Source organism: Oncorhynchus gorbuscha, linkage group LG01, assembly GCF_021184085.1.
Source record: "Oncorhynchus gorbuscha isolate QuinsamMale2020 ecotype Even-year linkage group LG01, OgorEven_v1.0, whole genome shotgun sequence".
Taxonomy (NCBI): Eukaryota; Metazoa; Chordata; class Actinopteri; order Salmoniformes; family Salmonidae; genus Oncorhynchus; species Oncorhynchus gorbuscha.
The window spans coordinates 13,834,756-13,854,861 of NC_060173.1; the positions used below are offsets into that span (position 1 = coordinate 13,834,756).

The following is a 20,106-nucleotide window of genomic DNA, read 5'->3' on the forward strand; positions in this document are numbered from 1 at the left end:
TTTCTCCCATTCTTCTCTGCAGATCCTCTCAAGGTCTGTCAGGCTGGATGGGGAGCGTTGCTGCACAGCTATTTTCAGGTCTCTCCAGAGATGTTCGATTGGGTTCAAGTCCGTGCTCTGGCTGGACCACTCAAGGACAGTCAGAGATTTGACCCGCAGCCATTCCTACGTTGTCTTAGCTGTGTCCTGTTGGAAAGTTTGTTGTCCTGTTGGAAAGTGAACCTTCACCCCAGTCTGAGGTGCTGAGCACTCTGGAGCAGGTTTTCATCAAGGATCTCTGTACTTTGCTCTGCTCATCTTTCCCTCGATCCTAACTAGTCTCCCCAACCACCATGCATCACTGTAGGGATGGTGCCAGGTTTCCTCCAGGCTTGGTATTCAGGCCAAAGAGTTCAATCTTTTTTTTAAAGAGGTGGATCAGCTTAATATTGCAGAAAGATTGTTGCTTCCATCAATGTAATTGCCTGCATCGTTTCCAATCTCCCATATCTTTTTTGGGTAAATATATATATCCATATACATATACATATACATACATGTATATACCCATACATATAGATATGAATACATAAACATTCATACATACATACATACATACATACATACATACATACATACATACATACATACATACATACATACATACATACATACATACATACATACATACATACATACATACATACATACATACATACATACATACATACATACATACATACATACATACATACATACATACATACATACATACATACATACATACATACATACATACATACATACATACATACATACAGTGGGGCAAAAAAAGTATTTAATCAGCCACCAATTGTGCATGTTCTCCCACTTATAAAGATGAGAGAGGCCTGTAATTTTCATCATAGGTACACTTCAACTATGACAGACAAAATGAGGAAAAAAAATCCAGAAAATCACATTGTAGAATTTTTAATGAATTTATTTGCAAATTATGGTGGAAAATAAGTATTTGGTCAATGACAAAAGTTGATCTCAATACTTTGTTATTTACCCTTTGTTGGCAATGAAAGAGGTCAAACGTTTTCTGTAAGTCTTCACAAGGTTTTCACACACTGTTGCTGGTATTTTGGCCCATTCCTCCATGCAGATCTCCTCTAGAACAATTATGTTTTGGGGCTGTTGCTGGGCAACACAGCCTTTCAACTCCCTCCAAAGATTTTCTTTGGGGTTGAGATCTGGAGACTGGCTAGGCCACTCCAGGATCTTGAAATGCTTCTTACGAAGCCACTCCTTCGTTGCCCGGGCGGTGTGTTTGGGATCATTGTCATGCTGAAAGACCTTGTCTTATATTATCTCTAATGTATCGTCCATATAAAAAAAACTGTCTGATTAGGATGAATAATATCTGACAATACTTTTTTCATTCTATGCGCCAAGCATTTAGCTGAGATTTTTGCATCACAGCACTGACGCCTTTATATATACCACTTGGGTCCTGTTTCAGTAATAATGATATCAGACCTTCTTGTTGAGTGTCCAATAATCTACCATTTATATAGGAGTGGTTAAAACATGCTAATAACGGTCCTCTGAGAAAAAATAAATAGAAATGGTATACTTCCACTGGTGTGCCTTTTTTCTACTGTATTATTGACTTGTTAATTGTTTACTCCATGTGTAACTCTGTGTTGTCTGTTCACACTGCTATGCTTTATCTTGGCCAGGTCGCAGTTGCAAATGAGAACTTGATCTCAACTAGCCTACCTGGTTAAATAAAGGTGAAATAAATAAAAAATAAATTAAAAAAAATGCCATCCAGCCCTGAAGTTTTCCCAGCCTTAAAGGCTTTAATTGCATCAATAAGTTCCTCCTCTGTAATTTGGCCTTGACCTGAGTCTGTCTGTACAGATATTAATTTTACATTATTATTAGGAAAAAAATCAATACAATTAGCTTCGGTGAGTGGAGATGGAGGAGACTGAAATGAAAACATATTCTTAAAGTACTTTACTTCCTCTTTCAAAACATAATTCGTAAGTCGCTCTGGATAAGAGCGTCTGCTAAATGACTTAAATGTAAATGTAAATAATTCAGTGAATCATGTGTGACTCCACAATTTGTAACAAGTTTCAATAAAAAAAATTGGTAGCATTTCTATATTGAAGATTGAAAAATAATTTGGTGCATTTCCCCCTATTCCATCCAGTTCGCTTTATTTTTTATCATATATTACACTGGATCTTTCTTGAATAAGTTCCTCCATTTCTTTTTGTTTTTCCTCTAACCTATTCTGTGCCTTTAGGGTACAGTTTTTATTGCTATCTACTGTACTGTTAGTCCTTCAATTTCATTTGTTAATATGGACTCTTTTGATCTAAATTGCTATTGTTTTATAGATGAGTACTGAATTGCATGGCCTCTAAATTGCATGGCCTCTTAATCCAAGATGGCGTAGCAGTCAGACGTCTTTGTCCTTTATCTTGTCATGTTCCATGTATATATCTTTTTATATATTTTTCTTCGCATATATTTTTTTTGTATTTTTCTAAACCTCAACTTCAAAATACTCTCCTGTAACCCGCCTCACCCAACGCGGTGTGGATCTGTTCTTTTATTTACCTCGGAACCGGAATCCCCCAACAGAAGCTTGCCAGCTCACTAGCTACTAGCTAGTAGTCAGCTAACCACTGATAGCGGTCATCAGCTAACCTTTAGCTCGGAAAGCTCTCTCCAGTTTGTACAACGCGACTCAAACCAGAGCATACTGGACCTATTTTCTCTCCATAATCCCGGATTCCTACCGCAAGCTCTGAACCTTTTCACCGGATCATCGCAGCTAGCTAGCTGCAACCCGAGTGACTACTCCTGGCTAACCTCTGTCCCGAAGCAAGCACCAATTAGCCTGGTGTTAGCCCATGCTAGGCCCATTCTCCCAGCTAGCTGAAGAGGCCCATCAGCCACTCCTGGGCTACAATACCCGGACCCCTTCTACTGCCGGTACGGGGCACGGAACTCCGCCGATCCTTCACGACTGGACTACCGACGTAACCTGCTCCAGGGGGTACTCAACTGGCCCCTACGCCGCGACGTCCTCTGAATGCCCATCTGCTAGCCTGCTAGCCCTGCTCAATATGCCTTAACCAACCATTTAGTTCCACCTCCCACATATGCTGTGACATCATCTGGTTTAAACGCCTCTAAAGACAATATCTCTCTCATCATTACTCAATGCCTAGGTTAACCTCCAATGTACTCACATGCTACCATACCTTTGTCTGTACATTATGCCTTGAACCTATTCTATCGCGCCAAGAAACATGCTCCTTTTACTCTCTGTTCTGAACGTACTAGACGACCAGTTTTGTTAGCCTTTAGCCGTACCCTTATCCTACACTTCCTCTGTTCCTCTGGGGATCTAGAGGTTAATCCAGGCCCTGCAGTGCCTAGCTCCACTCCTACTCCCCAGGTACTCTCATTTGCTGACCTCTGTAACCGTAAAAGCCTTGGTTTCATGCATGTTAACATTAGAAGCCTCCTCTCTAAGTTTGTGTTATTCACTGCTTTAGCACACACTGGCAACCCGGATGTCCTAGTCGTGTCTGAATCCTTGCTTAGGAAGACCACCAAAAACCCTGAAATTTCCATCCCTAACTACAAAATCTTCCGACAAGATAGAACTGCCAAAGCGGGCGGTGTTGCAATCTACTGCAGAGATAGCCTGCAGAGTTCTGTCTTACTATCCAGGTCTGTACCCAAACAATTCGAGCTTCTACTTTTAAAAATACACCTTTCCAGAAACAAGTCTCTCATTGCTGCCGCTTGCTATAGACCACTGTCAAGGGAAAAACTGCAAGATTATGTTATAATGCTTTTATTGCATCAAATGGTTGTTTTATTCGACAGAACAGAGTATTCTGTTAACTATTGTGTGTGTGTGTTCTACTGAGGATGGGCCTCTGGGAGATAACATTGACAGAGGAAATTTACAATGTCTTTGGGTGATAAAACCTAAAGAGCACTCCAGAGCATGAGTTAATGTTTCTGCTCTATACCGTACCAGGGAGAGATGGTTCCAGTTTGGAGTCTTAACCTTGTGACACATTCTATGTATCAGTTGTTCGTCATGTAGGTTGAAAGGGGTGTACTTTTGTCTCTCCACTCTCAACGGATCATTAGAAATTGTGAATAGTTGACAAGTCATTGCTATTGCAAAGCTCTCATCATTACATATTTAGTTTAAGTATAACTCTGACTTGTGTGATAAGTTTGTCTCCCCTCATTTGATAGTAAAGAAATGAACCACCACACCATCCCCTGCCCCCGGCTGTGCCCTGGACAACATATGTGAATTGATTGCCCCCCATATATCTTCAGAGCTCGTGCTGCTAGGTGACCTAAACTTGGACATGTTTAACACCACGGCCATTCTACAATCTAAGCTTGATACCCTCAATCTCGCACAAATGATCAATGAACCCACCAGGTACAACCCCAAATCCGTAAACACGGGCACCCTCATAGATATCATCCTAACCAACTTGCCCTCTAAATACACCTCTGCTGTTTTCAACCAAGATCTCAGCGATCACTGCCACCTTACCTGCATCCGTAATGGGTCTGCGGTCAAACGACCACCCCTCATCACTGTCAAACGCTCCCTAAAACACTTCAGCGAGCAGGCCTTTCTAATCGACCTGGCCCGGGTATCCTGGAAGGATATTGACCTCATCCCGTCAGCAGAGGATGCCTGGTCATTCCTTAAAGTGCCTTCCTCACCATCTTAAATAAGCATGCCCCTTTCAGAAAATGTAGAACCAGGAACAGATATAGGCCTTGGTTCACTCCAGACCTGACTGCCCTTGACCAGCACAAAACAATTCTGTGGCGTTCTGCATTAGCATTGAATAGCCCCCGTGATATGCAACTTTTCAGGGAAGTTAGGAAACAATATACACAGGCAGTTAGGAAAGCTAAGGCTAGCTTTTTCAAGCAGAAATTCTCATCCTGTAAGAGCACCTCCTCCCAGCTGCCCACTGCACTGAGGCTAGGAAACACTGTCACCACTGATAAATCCACAATAATTGAGAATTTCAATAAGCATTTTTCTAAGACTGGCCATGCTTTCCACATGGCTACCCCTACCCCGATCAACAGCCCTGCACCCCCCACAGCAACTCGCCCAAGCCTCCCCATTTCTCCTTCACCCAAATCCAGATAGCTGATGTTCTGAAAGAGCTGCAAAATCTGGACACCTACAAATCACCTGGGTTCAACAATCTGGACCACCTCTTTCTAAAATTATCTGCAGAAATTGTTGCAACCCCTATTACTAGCCTGTTCAACCTCTCTTTCGTATCGTCTGAGAGCCCCAAAGACTGGAAAGTTGCCACGGCCATCCCCCTCTTCAAAGGGGAGACACTCTATACCCAAACTGTTACAGACCTATATCTTACCCTGCCTTTCTAAGGTCTTTGAAAGCCAAGTTAACAAACAGATTACTGACCATTTCGAATCCCACCGTGCCTTCTCCGCTATGCAATCTGGTTTCAGAGCTGGTCATGGGTGCACCTCAGCCACGCTCAAGGTCCTAAACGATATCATAACCACCATCGATAAGAGACATTACTGTGCAGCCGTATTCATCGACCTGGCCAAGGCTTTCGACTCTGTCAATCACCACATTCTTATCAGCAGACTCAACAGCCTTGGTTTCTCAAATGATTGCCTCGCCTGGTTCACCAACTACTTCTCTGATAGAGTTCAGTGTGTCAAATCAGAGGGCCTGTTGTCCGGACCTCTGGCAGTCTCTATGGGATGCCACAGGGTTCAATTGTCGTGCCGACTCTTCTCTGTATACATCAATGATGTCGCTCTTGCTGCTGGTGTTTCTCTGATCCACCTCTACGCAGACAACATCATTCTCTATACCTCTGGTACCTCTTTGGACACTGTGTTAACTAACCTCCAGATGAGCTTCAATGCCATACAACTCTCCTTCCGTGGCCTCCAACTGCTCTTAAGTAAAACTAAATGCATGCTCTTCAACCGATCGCTGCCCGCACCTGCCCGCCCGTCCAGCGTCACTACTCTGGACGGTTCGGACTTAGAATATGTGGACAACTACATATACCTAGGTGTCTGGTTCGACTGTAAACTCTCCTTCCATACTCACATTAAGCATCTCCAATCCCAAATTAAATCTAGAATCGGCTTCCTATTTCGCAACAAAGCATCCTTCACTCATGCTGCAAAACATACCCTAGTAAAATTGACCATCCTACCGATCCTCGACTTTGGCGATGTCATTTACAAAATAGCCTCCAACACTCTACTCAACAAACTGGATGCAGTCTATCACAGAGCCATCCGTTTTGTTACCAAAGCCCCATACCCCACTACCCACCACTGCGACCTGTACGCTCTCGTTGGCTGGCTCTCGCTTCATACTCTCCCCCGCCAAACCAACTGGCTCCAGGTCATCTACAAGTCTCTGCTAGGTAAAGCCCCGCCTTATCTCAGCTCACTGGTCACCATAGCAGCACCCACTCGTAGCATGCGGTCCAGCAGGTATATCTCACTGGTCACCCCCAAAGCCAATTCTTCCTTTGGTTGCCTTTCCTTTCAGTTCTATGCTGCCAATGACTGGAGCGAACTGCTATATTGCTATATTTTAATTACTTCGCCACATGGCCTATTTATTGCCTTACCTCCCTTATCCTACCTCATTTGCACACACTGTATATAGACTTTTTCAATTGTATGTTTGTTTATTCCATGTGTAACTCTGTGTTGTTGTATGTGTCAAACTGCTTTGCTTTATCTTGGCCAGGTCGCAGTTGTAAATTAGAACTTGTTTTCAACTAGCCTACCTGGTTAAATAAAGGTGAAATAAATAAATAGAGGCATATTTAAAAGTGTCCCACACAATAAGGGGATCTGTTGTACCTATGTTGTGTCTGAAAAAGGCAGTTATAAATTCTTCTGTCCTAGTTCTAAACAATTTATCATCTAGAGGCTTTGATTAAATTTCCAATATCCTCGCCCACGTGGAAATTCTGTAAGAGTAATATATATGCCAATTATGTGATAATCCGAATGCATTCTGTCCCCTAACAACACTTTTTAAACTTTTGTTGCCAGAGAGAATTACATAAGAATGTAATCAAGACGACGAGCTTGATTAAGCCTCCGCCATGTATATCTCACTAGGTCAGGGTATTTAAGCCTCCATATATCCACTAATTCCAATATATCCATGACGTTGATGAATTCCAAAAGTGCCCGAGGATGATAGTTTGTAGTGTGATTTTCTTTACGGTCCATAGAGGTATTTAAGTCCAGGTTAAAATCTCCCACCATAATAATAGAGTCTCGTGTTGATTGTAGAGTTGATAAATTCTCATATATATTTTCAAAGAAGCTTGGATCATCATTATTTGGACCGTATAGGTTAATAAGCCATATCTGTTTATTGTCCAATAACATATTTAAAATAATCCATCTAGCTTGATGATCTGTTTGGACAATTTGCACATTTGGATCAAAATTACTGTTAATTAATACCATCATCTCTTTTGAATTTCTTCACCCATGGGAGAAATATATTTTGCCCCCCCCAGTCCTTTTTCAACAAAACTTCACTTAAGATTGTTGAATAAGTTTCCTGTAAACAATAGATATTATATTCCTTCTCTTTTAGCCAGGTAAATACTGATCGTCTTTTCAATCTTGAGTTCAATCTTGGTTTCATCAGACCAGAGAATCTTGTTTCTCGTGGTCTGAGAGTCTTTAGGTGCCTTTTGGCAAACTTCAAGCGGGCTGTCATGTGCCTTTTACTGAGGAGTGGCTTCCGTATGGCCACTCTACCATAAAGGCCTGATTGGTAGAGTGCTGCAGAGATGGTTGTCCTTCTGGAAGGTTGTAATAATAATAATAATAATAATAATAATAAGGTTGTCCCATCTCCACTGAGGAACTCTAGAGCTCTGTCAGAGTGACCATCCAAACTTCTTCCATTTAAGATTGATGGAGGACACTGTGTTTTGGGGATCTTCAATGCTGCAGACATTTTTCGGTACCCTTCCCCAGATCTGTACCTCGACACAATCCTGTCTCGGAGCACTTCGACCTCATGACTTGGTTTTTGCTCTGACATGCAGTGTGGCGGAAAATTACATAATTAGTCATGCTATCCCGTGTTTTACTGTTTAAAGAATTGTCTCTTGTTATATGCTAGAGTTTTTTTCTAACTTTATACAAACTTGCCTTTCTGGGACTTAGTCATAAGACTAAGTGTGTAGACCATATGGTGTAGACCAGAGTGAAATACTTACCTACAAGCCCTCAACCAACAATGCTTTATTAAGAAGTTTTAAGAAAAATATGTGTTAAGTAAAAAATAGATAAGTAAAAAATGTCAAATAAAACAGTTAATTAAAACAAATAATTAAACAGCAGCAGTAAAATAACAATAACGAGGCTATATACAGGGGGTACCAGTACAGAGTCAATGTGTGGAGGCACATTTAGGTAGAGTCAAAGTGACTATGCATAGATGATAATAAACAAAGTAGAGTAAAGAGAGTAGCAGACTTCCTGGTAAGGCCTGATCACACTCACTAGAAAAACTGAAGACATTGGGTGAGATTTAAATGTAATATCTAAACACTAATGATTAGGAAGAAGTTTATAATTTAGCAATAGTCGTATGTGTAATTCAGAACACGAGAATAAGAGAGAGTGCTGCCCTGAATGAGGGACACCTGTCTCTAGTCTATTTTCCCATTACCTTATGAGTTATCAAGAGTTGTAATTCATTTTTTATTTAACAGGCAGCGTTGTAGTTTTTAGTTACTAGTCCCTTGGGGCTTGTTACAGATACCAGTATCCTGTGTGTGTATCCTGTGTGTGTGTGTGTATCCTGTGTTCTTTTCTCTCCTTCTCCCCTCACAGGTGAAAATCATCGCTCCCCAATCAGTCACCAATCCAATCATCAATCAGAAGACACACCTCCTCCTGTTTCCTACCCTATCACAGTTCCTTTCCCTTGGTTTAAAAACCCTGTCAGTTGTTTGCTCTAGAGCTCAATCTCTCTGTAAATGCCATGTCTGTAGGTCTCTGTGTTTCACTCTCTCTTTGTGTATTGACCTCTCTTTTGTTTGAGCACCTCCATAGCACTTTGTCATCACCTGTGAGTATTGTTTTGGTTATGGTGTTTGCTGGTGGGAAAAGGGGAAACCAAGACAAGTCGCCCATGGGCATACACTACCCGTAGGTAGACTTTGTTAAATACACTAGTTAGAACTGGGCGGACCACCCACTGTATTTTTGGTTAGTTAGTTAGCTGTTAAAGTAGGCTAGTCTAGCTTAGGGGTGTTTTTGAATACTTATTGTTTCTTTCCTTGGGTCCAGCTCAGCCCCTTTTCCTGCCCCCCCCCCCCCCCCCCCATTACCGTGTGTTTATTAATAAACCTTGAGTTTGACGGTGGATTTCAGTTGTCGTGGTTATTTCGTTCTCACTTTTACTTTGTCACAATAATTAGCATGAGTTATGTTATGGGTCTCATTACCACTCCCCCCTAGACTGTCGGGCCAAAAGGGATTCGTAACAGGGCTTTTGGTAAATATGCAAATGTTTCTTCACATGTCTGCCTATGAAAGAAGGAAACCTTTTTCCCACCTCTAGTTTAATAGGAATTAATTGTATATTGCTGTTGTGTTGTCTGTTTCTTTTTGTCTTGATACAAATCTCACCAGGTTGGGTCTGCTATACAGTTGGGATTCCTCCCTAAGGGATAACTCTGCGGGGAGGTTGTCAGTATGATAAGCACATTTTCAAAATGGTTTCAACAAGTGTGTTATGCTATTTGACATTTGTTTTAGGAATGTTATATGAGAAATGTTTTTCTGAATGAAAAATTCCTTAAACTGTTGTTTTGGTCTGTCATTTTTTGAGGTCATGGCGACGGTGACCACAGATGGTGTCTAGATGCATGGAAGGTATAAATTGATAGTCAAGAACAGTGTGAGCCTCAACCCCCCTAACCGGCTGAAGAAACGGCGTTCACTATGACCTTTTCCTTCACCACTCCTACCGTGAGACCTGAGTCTTCGCTAGCAACCTGTACACAGCATCCAGTCGAAGCTATCAACTGCCTTTTCTCTCATGTTTTTCTCTCAGGAGTGTGACATGAGTCCACTTGGAGTGAGCATGGAGAGAGATCCTGTCAACTTCTTTCATGCTGTTGGGGGACTGTAAAGGAAAATGGCGGCTCAGGTGAGAGGCATTATAAAGGGCCATCCACTTTGAACAGGTGCCATTTGAAGGATAAACTGAAACACTATCTGAAGAAGAACATGAAGACACGCAAGAAGGATGAGTGCCGGGTGGGGTCAACCTTGCCCGTAGTTGTTTGTTTGGGGGTATCAGGTTGATTGTGGAGGTCTGCACACTGCAAAAATGTATAGTAATTTAGACTGCATTGAGATACCGATACCGAGTGTAAGACAGGGATAAACGGGGGCCATAATGAGAAAAGTGAATACTGGTAATAAGTAGTACAAACTGTCTATATGGTTCCCTGTTTGTAAATATGCATTCTACCTGTGTTTGTGTGTGCTAAGTTGAGGGTCTTGCATTTGAGTGTTTTTTTTTTCTTTCTTTTTTTCACCTTTATTTAACCAGGTAGGCTAGTTGAGAACAAGTTCTCATTTGCAACTGCGACCTGGCCGAGATAAAGCATAGCAGTGTGAACAGACAACACAGAGTTACACATGTATAGGTAGAGATATTGGTGTGCAAAAGAGCAGAAAAGTAAATAAATAAAAACTGTGGGGATGAGGTAGGTGAAAATGGGTGGGCTATTTACCAGTAGATTATGTTCAGCTGCAGCGATCGGTTAGCTGCTCAGAAAGCTGATGTTTGAAGTTGGTGAGGGAGATAAAAGTCTCCAACTACAGTGATTTTTGCAATTCGTTCCAGTCACAGGCAGCAGAGTACTGGAACGAAAGGCGGCCGAATGAGGTGTTGGCTTTAGGGATGATAAGTGAGATACACCTGCTGGAGCGCGTGCTACGGATGGGTGTTGCCATCGTGACCAGTGAACTGAGATAAGGCGGAGCTTTACCTAGCATGGCCTTGTAGATGACCTGGAGCCAGTGGGTCTGGCGACGAATATGTAGCGAGGGCCAGCTGACTAGAGCATACAAGTCGCAGTGGTGGGTAGTATAAGGTGCTTTAGTGACAAAACGGATGGCACTGTGATAAACTGCATCCAGTTTGCTGAGTAGAGTGTTGGAAGCAATTTTGTAGATGACATCGCCGAAGTCGAGGATCGGTAGGATAGTCAGTTTTACTAGGGTAAGCTTGGCAGCGTGAGTAAAGGAGGCTTTGTTGCGGAATAGAAAGCAGACTCTTGATTTGATTTTCGATTGGAGATGTTTGATATGGGCCTGGAAGGAGAGTTTGCAGTCTAGCCAGACACCTAGGTACTTATAGGTGTCCACATATTCAAGGTCGGAACCATCCAGTGTGGTGATGCTAGTCGGGCATGCGGGTGCAGGCAGCGATCGGTTGAAAAGCATGCATTTGGTTTTACTAGCGTTTAAGAGCAGTTGGAGGCCAAGGAAGGAGTGTTGTATGGCATTGAAGCTCGTTTGGAGGTTAGATAGCACAGTGTCCAATGACGGGCCGAAAGTATATAGAATGGTGTCGTCTGCGTAGAGGTGGATCAGGGACTCGCCCGCAACAAGAGCAACATCATTGATATATACAGAGAAAAGAGTCGGCCCGAGAATTGAACCCTGTGGCACCCCCATAGAGACTGCCAGAGGACCGGACAGCATGCCCTCCGATTTGACACACTGAACTCTGTCTGCAAAGTAATTGGTGAACCAGGCAAGGCAGTCATCCGAAAAACCGAGGCTACTGAGTCTGCCGATAAGAATATGGTGATTGACAGAGTCGAAAGCCTTGGCAAGGTCGATGAAGACAGCTGCACAGTACTGTCTTTTATCGATGGCGGTTATGATGTCATTTAGTACCTTGAGTGTGGCTGAGGTGCACCCGTGACCGGCTCGGAAACCAGATTGCATAGCGGAGAAGGTACGGTGGGATTCGAGATGGTCAGTGACCTGTTTGTTGACTTGGCTTTCGAAGACCTTAGATAGGCAGGGCAGAATGGATATAGGTCTGTAACAGTTTGGGTCCAGGGTGTCTCCCCCTTTGAAGAGGGGGATGACTGCGGCAGCTTTCCAATCCTTGGAGATCTCAGACGATATGAAAGAGAGGTTGAACAGGCTGGTAATAGGGGTTGCGACAATGGCGGCGGATAGTTTCGGAAATAGAGGGTCCAGATTGTCAAGCCCAGCTGATTTATACGGGTCCAGGTTTTGCAGCTCTTTCAGAACATCTGCTATCTGGATTTGGGTAAAGGAGAACCTGGAGAGGCTTGGGCGAGGAGCTGCGGGGGGGGGTGGAGCTGTTTGCTGAGGTAGGAGTAGCCAGGCGGAAGGCATGGCCAGCCGTTGAGAAATGCTTGTCGACGTTTTCGATAATCATGGATTTGTCGGCGGTGACCGTGTTCCCTAGCCTCAGTGCAGTGGGTAGCTGGTAGGAGGTGCTCTTGTTCTCCATGAACTTCAGTGTCCCAGAACTTTTTGGAGTTGGAGCTACAGGATGCAAACTTCTGCCTGAAGAAGCTGGCCTTAGCTTTCCTGACTGACTGCGTGTATTGGCTCCTGACTTCCCTGAACAGTTGCATATTGCGGGGACTGTTCGATGCTATTGCAGTCCGCCACAGGATGTTTTTGTGCTGGTCGAGGGCAGTCAGGTCTGGAGTGAACCAAGGGCTGTATCTGTTCTTAGTTCTGCATTCTTTGAACGGAGCATGCTTATCTAAAATGGTGAGGAAGTTACTCTTAAATAATGACCAGGCATCCTCAACTGACGGGATGAGGTCAATGTCCATCCAGGATACCCGGGCCAGGTCGATTAGAAAGGCCTGCTCACAGAAGTGTTTTAGGGAGCGTTTGACAGTGATGAGGGTGGTCGTTTGACTGCGGCACCGTAGTGGATACAGGCAATGAGGCAGTGGTCGCTGAGATCCTGGTTGAAGACAGCGGAGGTGTATTTGGTGGGCCAGTTGGTCAGAATGACGTCTATGAGGGTGCCCTTGCTTACAGAGTTAGGGTTGTACCTGGTGGGTTCCTTGATGATTTTTGTGAGATTGAGGGCATCTAGCTTAGATTGTAGGACTGCCAGGGTGTTAAGCATATCCCAGTTTAGGTCACCTAACAGAACAAACTCTGAAGCTAGATAGGGGGCAATCAATTCACTAATGGTGTCCAGGGCACAGCTGGGAGCTGAGGGGGGGTCGGTAGCAGGCGACAACAGTGAGAGACTTATTTCTGGAGAGAGTAATTTTCAGAATGAGTAGTTCGAACTGTTTGGGTATGGACCTGGAAAGTATGACATTACTTTGCAGGCTATTTCTGCAGTAGACTGTAACTCCTCCCCCTTTGGGAGTTCTCTCTTGACCGAAGATGTTATAGTTGGGTATGGGAAATCTCTGAATTTTTGGTGGCCTTCCTGAGCCAGGATTCAGACACGGCAAGGACATCAGGGTTAGCAGAGTGTGCTAAAGCAGTGAGTAAAACAAACTTAGGGAGGAGGCTTCTGATGTTGACATGCATGAAACCAAGGCTTTTTCGATCACAGAAGTCAACAAATGAGGGTGCCTGGGGACATGCAGGGCCTGGGTTTACCTCCACATCACCCGCGGAACAGAGAAGGAGTAGTATGAGGGTGCGGCTAAAGGCTATCAAAACTGGTCGCCTAGAGTGTTGGGGACAGAGAATAAGAGGAGCAGGTTTCTGGGCATGGTAGAATATATTCAGGGCATAATGCGCAGACAGGGGTATGGTGGGGTGCGGGTACGGCGGAGGTAGGCCCAGGGACTGGGTGACGATGAGAGAGGTTTTATCTCTGGACATGCTGGTTGTAATGGGTGAGGTCACCGCATATGTGGGAGGTGGGACAAAGGAGGTATCAGGGGTATGAGGAGTGGGACTAGGGGCTCCATTGTGAACTAAAACAATTAACTAACCTGAGCAACAGTATACAAGGCATATTGACATTTGAGAGAGACATACAGCGAGGCATACAGTAATCACAGGTGTTGAATTGGGAAAGCTATCTAAAACAATGGGTGAGACAACAGCTAATCAGCTAGCATAACAACAGCAGGTAAAATGGCATTGACTAGGCAACGGGGCCGACAGATAAAACAAACAAGCAGAATGGAGTACCGTGATTAATGGACAGTGCAGCGTGCATCAGCTATGTAGCCAAGTGATCAGAGTCCAGGGGGCAGCGGTGGATGGGGCAGGGGGCTGGACTGGCGAGTGTTATCCAGGTTAAAAAACTAACAATGACTAAATAGCTTGTAGCTAGTTAGCTGGATAGCTTCTGGAGGCTCTTGAGTGCGTTCTAAAAATAAAAAATAAAAATAATAGCGATTCCGTATCACATTGGGTGAGGCAGGTTTCCGGAAGGTATAAACAAATTTTAAAAAATCGGGAAGAGATAGAAAGTACATATGGGCCACTGCGTGTTTGGGACGCGGCGATGCAGACGGTTAGCAGGCCTGTGCTAACAAGCTAACAGATTAGCAGGCCGGGGTAAACAAGGTAGTAGTTAGCGGACCTGGGCTAAACAAGCTAGCAGTTAGCATGCCGAATTAGCAAGCAGGGAGATAGCGAGGGCTAGAGAGTTAGCCTTTGGGGGACGTCGCGATGGGGTGAGTCTGTTTATTCCTCTTCATGCAGTGACATCGATAGACCGGACGTGGGTCCGGGTATTGTAGCCCAGGAGTATGCTACGGTGGCAGCACAGGAGCTCTGGCCGGGCTAGCTTCAAGCTACATGGGTGGAAACGCTAGCCAGGAGTAATCAACCAGGGTTGCGGTTTAGCTCGATAGCTAGTTGTGAAGATCCACCTGAAAAATGTTCCGTTTGCGGTGGGAATCCGGGGATAAAAAAATAAATAGGTCCGTTATGCTCTGGTTAGCGTCGCGTTGTTCGAACTGGCGAGAGCTTTCCGAGCTAAAGGTTAGCTGATGACCGATTAGCTGAAGACCGCTAGCATAGCTGGTGGTTAGCTGGCTAGCTTCAGTTGAGGGGTTCCGGTTCCGAAGTAAATATAAATACTAGGAAAAGTAGCTACATTGGGTGAGGCGGGTTGCAGGAGAGTATTTGGAAGCTTAGGTTTAGCAAAATGTTTTTAAAGATATGCGAAGAAAAATATCTAAAACGAAAAAGAGACTATATATACAGAGAGACGATACGACAGGACGACTTACTGCTACGCCATCTTGGATAAACTCAACGTGGAGCATTGAAGACTGTCATTCTAAATTTGGGTTGTATAACATTGATAGTAGGGAAGTTGTTCAGAATTCCAATGTTAAAGCACATCAATACATATGCATTTCTGGATGATACAGTACATTTGACTTGAGCATGTTTTAGTATGTTTATAACTGTGTAAGTGGACTAGCAGTAGTGAATAATGTGTTATGAGTTAGAATGATTAATTGTGCAAAATATATTTGTAAGCAGAGGCTAAGTACAATGTTTGCATAAGAGTGTGTCAAATGATAGATGACCATTGCTGTACATTCATACCCCAGGGTGAGATTAACATTTTTTTTTATACCTTTATTTAACCAGGCAAGTCAGTTAAGAACATATTCTTATTTTCAATGACGGCCTGGGAACAGTGGGTTAACTGCCTGTTCAGGGGCAGAACGACAGATTTGTACCTTGTCAGCTCGGGGGTTTGAACTCGCAACCTTCCAGTTACTAGTTCAACGCTCTAACCACTAGGCTACGCTGGTTAGCGACGTCCCCCTACACTATTGTAGTGGAACATCTGAAAAGACATTGAGGCTATTCTTGCCATGTCATTACTGACCCCTGAAGGAGATGCCTCAGAACCCTATTTATCTGATGTATTTCCTATGTCTGATTACATGTCTGATGATGATAATCCATAACACCAAGGTAAAAAACATTGAGTTAATGGTGCAACATGTCCATAGGCCATGTCACAGCGGGGGTTATGTGAATAATGCTCCCACGGTAGAGTTAAGGGCCTACCGTCATGGTGACCCTGTGGCAATATGGACAGTCTCAACAAAGCAATTGCCTTTAGTGTGGTGATCTAGTATCTATTGATGTTAAATTCATATGTCCCTTTCTCCCTTCTGAGAATGAATTGCACTATGTGAAGGATTGAAACTAAATGACAACGGAGATCATTTACTATGTGTAAGAAAGTGTGTCCTGTTCCATCTTTTTCCTCATGTTAATGCTTGTTTAATGAAAATACTTGTCATTTTCTATTAGGTTGAGACAGTCTCAAAAGGGAGGAAATGTTGTGGGAAATTACATCATTTGTCATGCTATCCTGTGTTTTACTGTATAAAGAAATATCTTATATGATTGTCTTTTCTAACCTGATACAAACTTGGGTGTGACCGCAGCACCCAAACGACATCCCGTGGATTTACTGTCTACAGAAAGTCACATGGATATTATAGTGTTTGCTGTTGTGAATGCAGCTAGACGGTTGAGCCATCAGGCTATCAACCTCGTGCTATCTTAAATCTGCACAGACAAGTAATTGCCTTTTACACACTATCTGCTGACTGCCATGTATAAACCTAGAACTGACACCATTTATTGAGCTTTCAACTAAGCGGTGTTGAGTGGATGGTTGATTCTCCATTTTTGCAAATCATATAATAAAAGTGTAGTTTGAAAGAATCTGCAATCTCTTTTCCTATAGAATTGCTACCACAACTGTCAAGTGTGGGACCTTATATAGACAGGGTGTGTCTTTCCAAATCATGTCCAATCAATTGAATTTACCACAGGTCGCCTCCAATCAATTTGTAGAAACATCTCAATGATGATCAATGGAAACAGGATGCACCTGAGCTCAATTTACAATCTTACAGCAAAGGGTCTGAATACTTATGTAAATAACGTATTTCTGTTTTCACTTTGTCATTATGGAAAATGTAGTGGAAAAAGTCAAGGGGTCTGAATACCTTCCAAAGGAACTGTAGGTGTTTGGTTTAAGGTTGCTGCAGTACATAGAGAGCTACTCATTGGGAAACAGGCAATGTGTGATTTCTGTGCTTACACTTAAAATAATATTTGTGCATGTGTGTGCGTGTGTTTGTTTGTTGGAGTATGTGGATATGTATGACTAAACATCCACTGTTTAAAAGGCTAAAGTTGTCCATTTTGATGATGCCTGTTCATTCAAGGGGCTAAACAACAGCTTCATACTGCAAGTGAGTTTTTTTAAACACACAAAAATAACTCACCCTGCAATTGCTCAGCTCCTCTGCTCTCACTATGATAGTTCCACACTTCTTCCCTGGAATCCCACTGTTACAACACACAAAGGGACTGGAATCATTCTTCTGTTACTGTACATTTGATTATTTATTCATGGCTCGCCGTCCGTCCACATCCATGTCATGCGTGAATCGTCAATAGCTTCCATGAGGCCTAGGCTTAGTGTTTTGTACAGAATGCCAACATACAGAACAAACAAATTAAATTACTGTTAGAAGCCAAAGGCTTGGTTCAGACTGGAAAGAGAGCAATGTTGTTTTTTTGGCTAAGGAGAGCTAGGTAATGTTGCCGGGATATGCAAAAACATGCATGGAGGAAAATCGATGTAAAATTTAAGTGAGTCTTTGAAATCTGTTTGGTGTCTGAGACTTGAGGGGCTCTCAGAGGCACAGGGAGTGAGAGGCACTCTCTGAAATGAACTGACTGGGTGAGCAGTGAGAACAAAACCTTGGCATTGAGGGGGGGGCAAGAGAAAGGGGGATGGAGAGAGACAGTGTGAGAGGAGGAGAGAAAGTCAGTGAAATAGTGAACGAAAGACTGAGCGTGATAGAGAGACGAAACGGAATGAGAGGGGGAAGAGAGGGAGGGGGAGAGAAAGCAAGAGAATGAGAGAGAGAGAGAGAGAGAGAGAGAGAGAGAGAGAGAGAGAGAGAAGAGCAAAAGAGCGCAAGATAGTGAACAAGAAAGAGAACAAGAGAGAAAGAGATAGTGAATGAGAGAGAAAGAGAGAGAGAATGAGAGAGAGAGAGAGAGAGAGTGAGATTGGGAGCGAGAGCACGAGAGAGATAGTGAATGAGAGAGAAAGGGAGCAAGAGCGCGAGAGCAAACAAGAGAGAGATAGTGTGAGAGAGAAAGAACAAGAGAGAGGGATAGTGAACGAGAGAGAGAGAGCGAGAGAGAGAGAGAGAGAGAATCCAATTTTGATAAACTCCCATATCTACTGGGTGAAATACCACAGTGTGCCATCACAGCAGCAAGATGTGTGACCTGTTGCCACAAGAAAAGGGCAACCAGTGAAGAACAAACACCATTGTAAATACAACCCATGTTTATGCTTATTTATTTTCCCTTGTGTACTTTAACTATTTGTACATTGTTACAACACTGTCTATATATAATATGACATTTGTAATGTCTTTATTGTTTTGAAACTTCTGTATGTGTAATGTTTACTGTTCATTTTTATTGTTTATTTCACTTTTTTATAATATCTACCTCACTTGCTTTGGCAATGTTAACACGTTTCCCATGCCAATAAATCCCCTTGAATTGAATTGAATTGAGAGAGAGTAGGAAGACAGAGGGAGAATATGAAAGAGATGGAAGGGATTAAGTAGAAAAGGAATAACATTGAATAAACTGTGCAGTTCATTACAAGTCCTCCAATTAGATTCTTTACACACTTGATGTGGTTTTGATGTGGTTCATTAGGGCAGCAGGTAGCTGAACGGTTAGATCGTTGGGCCAGTAAACAAAATGTTGCCGGTTCAAATACCTGAGTCGACAAGGTGAAAAATCTGTCTGTGCCCTTGAGCAAAGCACTTAACACACATTTGCTCCAGGGTGCTGTATTGCTATGGCTTACCCTATAAAACAACACATTTCAGTACACCTATCTGGTGTATGTGACAATAAAACATAAAAATATATATATATTATCTATAGTCTAGAAAAGGGACGACATGAGAATCGGACTTTGATACCAGCAACATGACCTGATCTATACTCTTCTGTCTCACCTATCTACCATTAAAACGGTTTTGTCGGCACTAGAACCGACAAAGGTAAAGGAAAATGTGGACCATCACAGTACGGTTCTGGTGGGTATCACAGGATAGTGTAAAAGAGGAATACCGGTCATGTGTAACACGGTAGAATAGGATCATGAAAGACGTCTGTCCTGATATCATCTGTCTAAAGGCAACAGTGTTTAGTACGTATGGTCATTATATGTACTATCTTATATCTACTACTATATTATCTATCCAATCTAGTGACCACACTTTTGACTCAGCCTTTTCCATGTAAATAAAGGGGCCTCTTTTAGATACAGTGGGCTGACTGCATTCAAAACACACATACGCACACACACACACACACACACACACACACACACACACACACACACACACACACACACACACACACACACACACACACACACACACACACACACACACACACACACACACACACACACACACACAGAAAAAAGTGCATCCTGAGATGATTATGTAACTCGATGACAGCAGCTCATTACTACATCATCAACGTCTTGTGTGTCATTCTTCTGCTGACCCATTCAGCTGCAACAACACATTTTCATACGTACATAATCTCCCACACACACACACACACAGTTGGGTGAGGGTCACCCCACTCACGGCCACAGCCCCCCCCCCCCCATCCTGTTGTGTGATAGCAGCAGCTGGTAGTAACAACATTGCTGGAATCTCATACATTGGATTAAAAAATGTTTCTGCATTATAAAGTGAAGTTGTCATCCGCTAACTGATTTCTTATGTTCTAAACTCAGTGGGGATGCCTGGTTTTGTGCTCAATACAAATATGAACTGAGTTTCATTAAATAGACATGAACAAGGTTCTTGTATTGCTCAACAATTATTTGCGGTAACTTTGCAGCCAGGAGTTCTGAAGGTGGTAATGTAGGAGGATTAATGCATTGAATTTCAA

At 43.0% G+C, this 20,106-nt stretch overlaps 1 protein-coding gene across 1 annotated transcript in view; it reads right to left on the reverse strand.

Annotated features, from left to right (window-relative positions):
- Nucleotides 1-20,106, reverse strand: part of LOC123997895 (copine-8-like) — an 80,972-nt gene that overhangs the window by 27,430 nt on the left and 33,436 nt on the right. Inside the window, exon 7 of the mRNA XM_046302626.1 lies at nucleotides 17,379-17,442. Coding sequence (XP_046158582.1) covers nucleotides 17,379-17,442 — 64 coding nt within the window. The remainder of the gene's footprint in view (nucleotides 1-17,378; nucleotides 17,443-20,106) is intronic.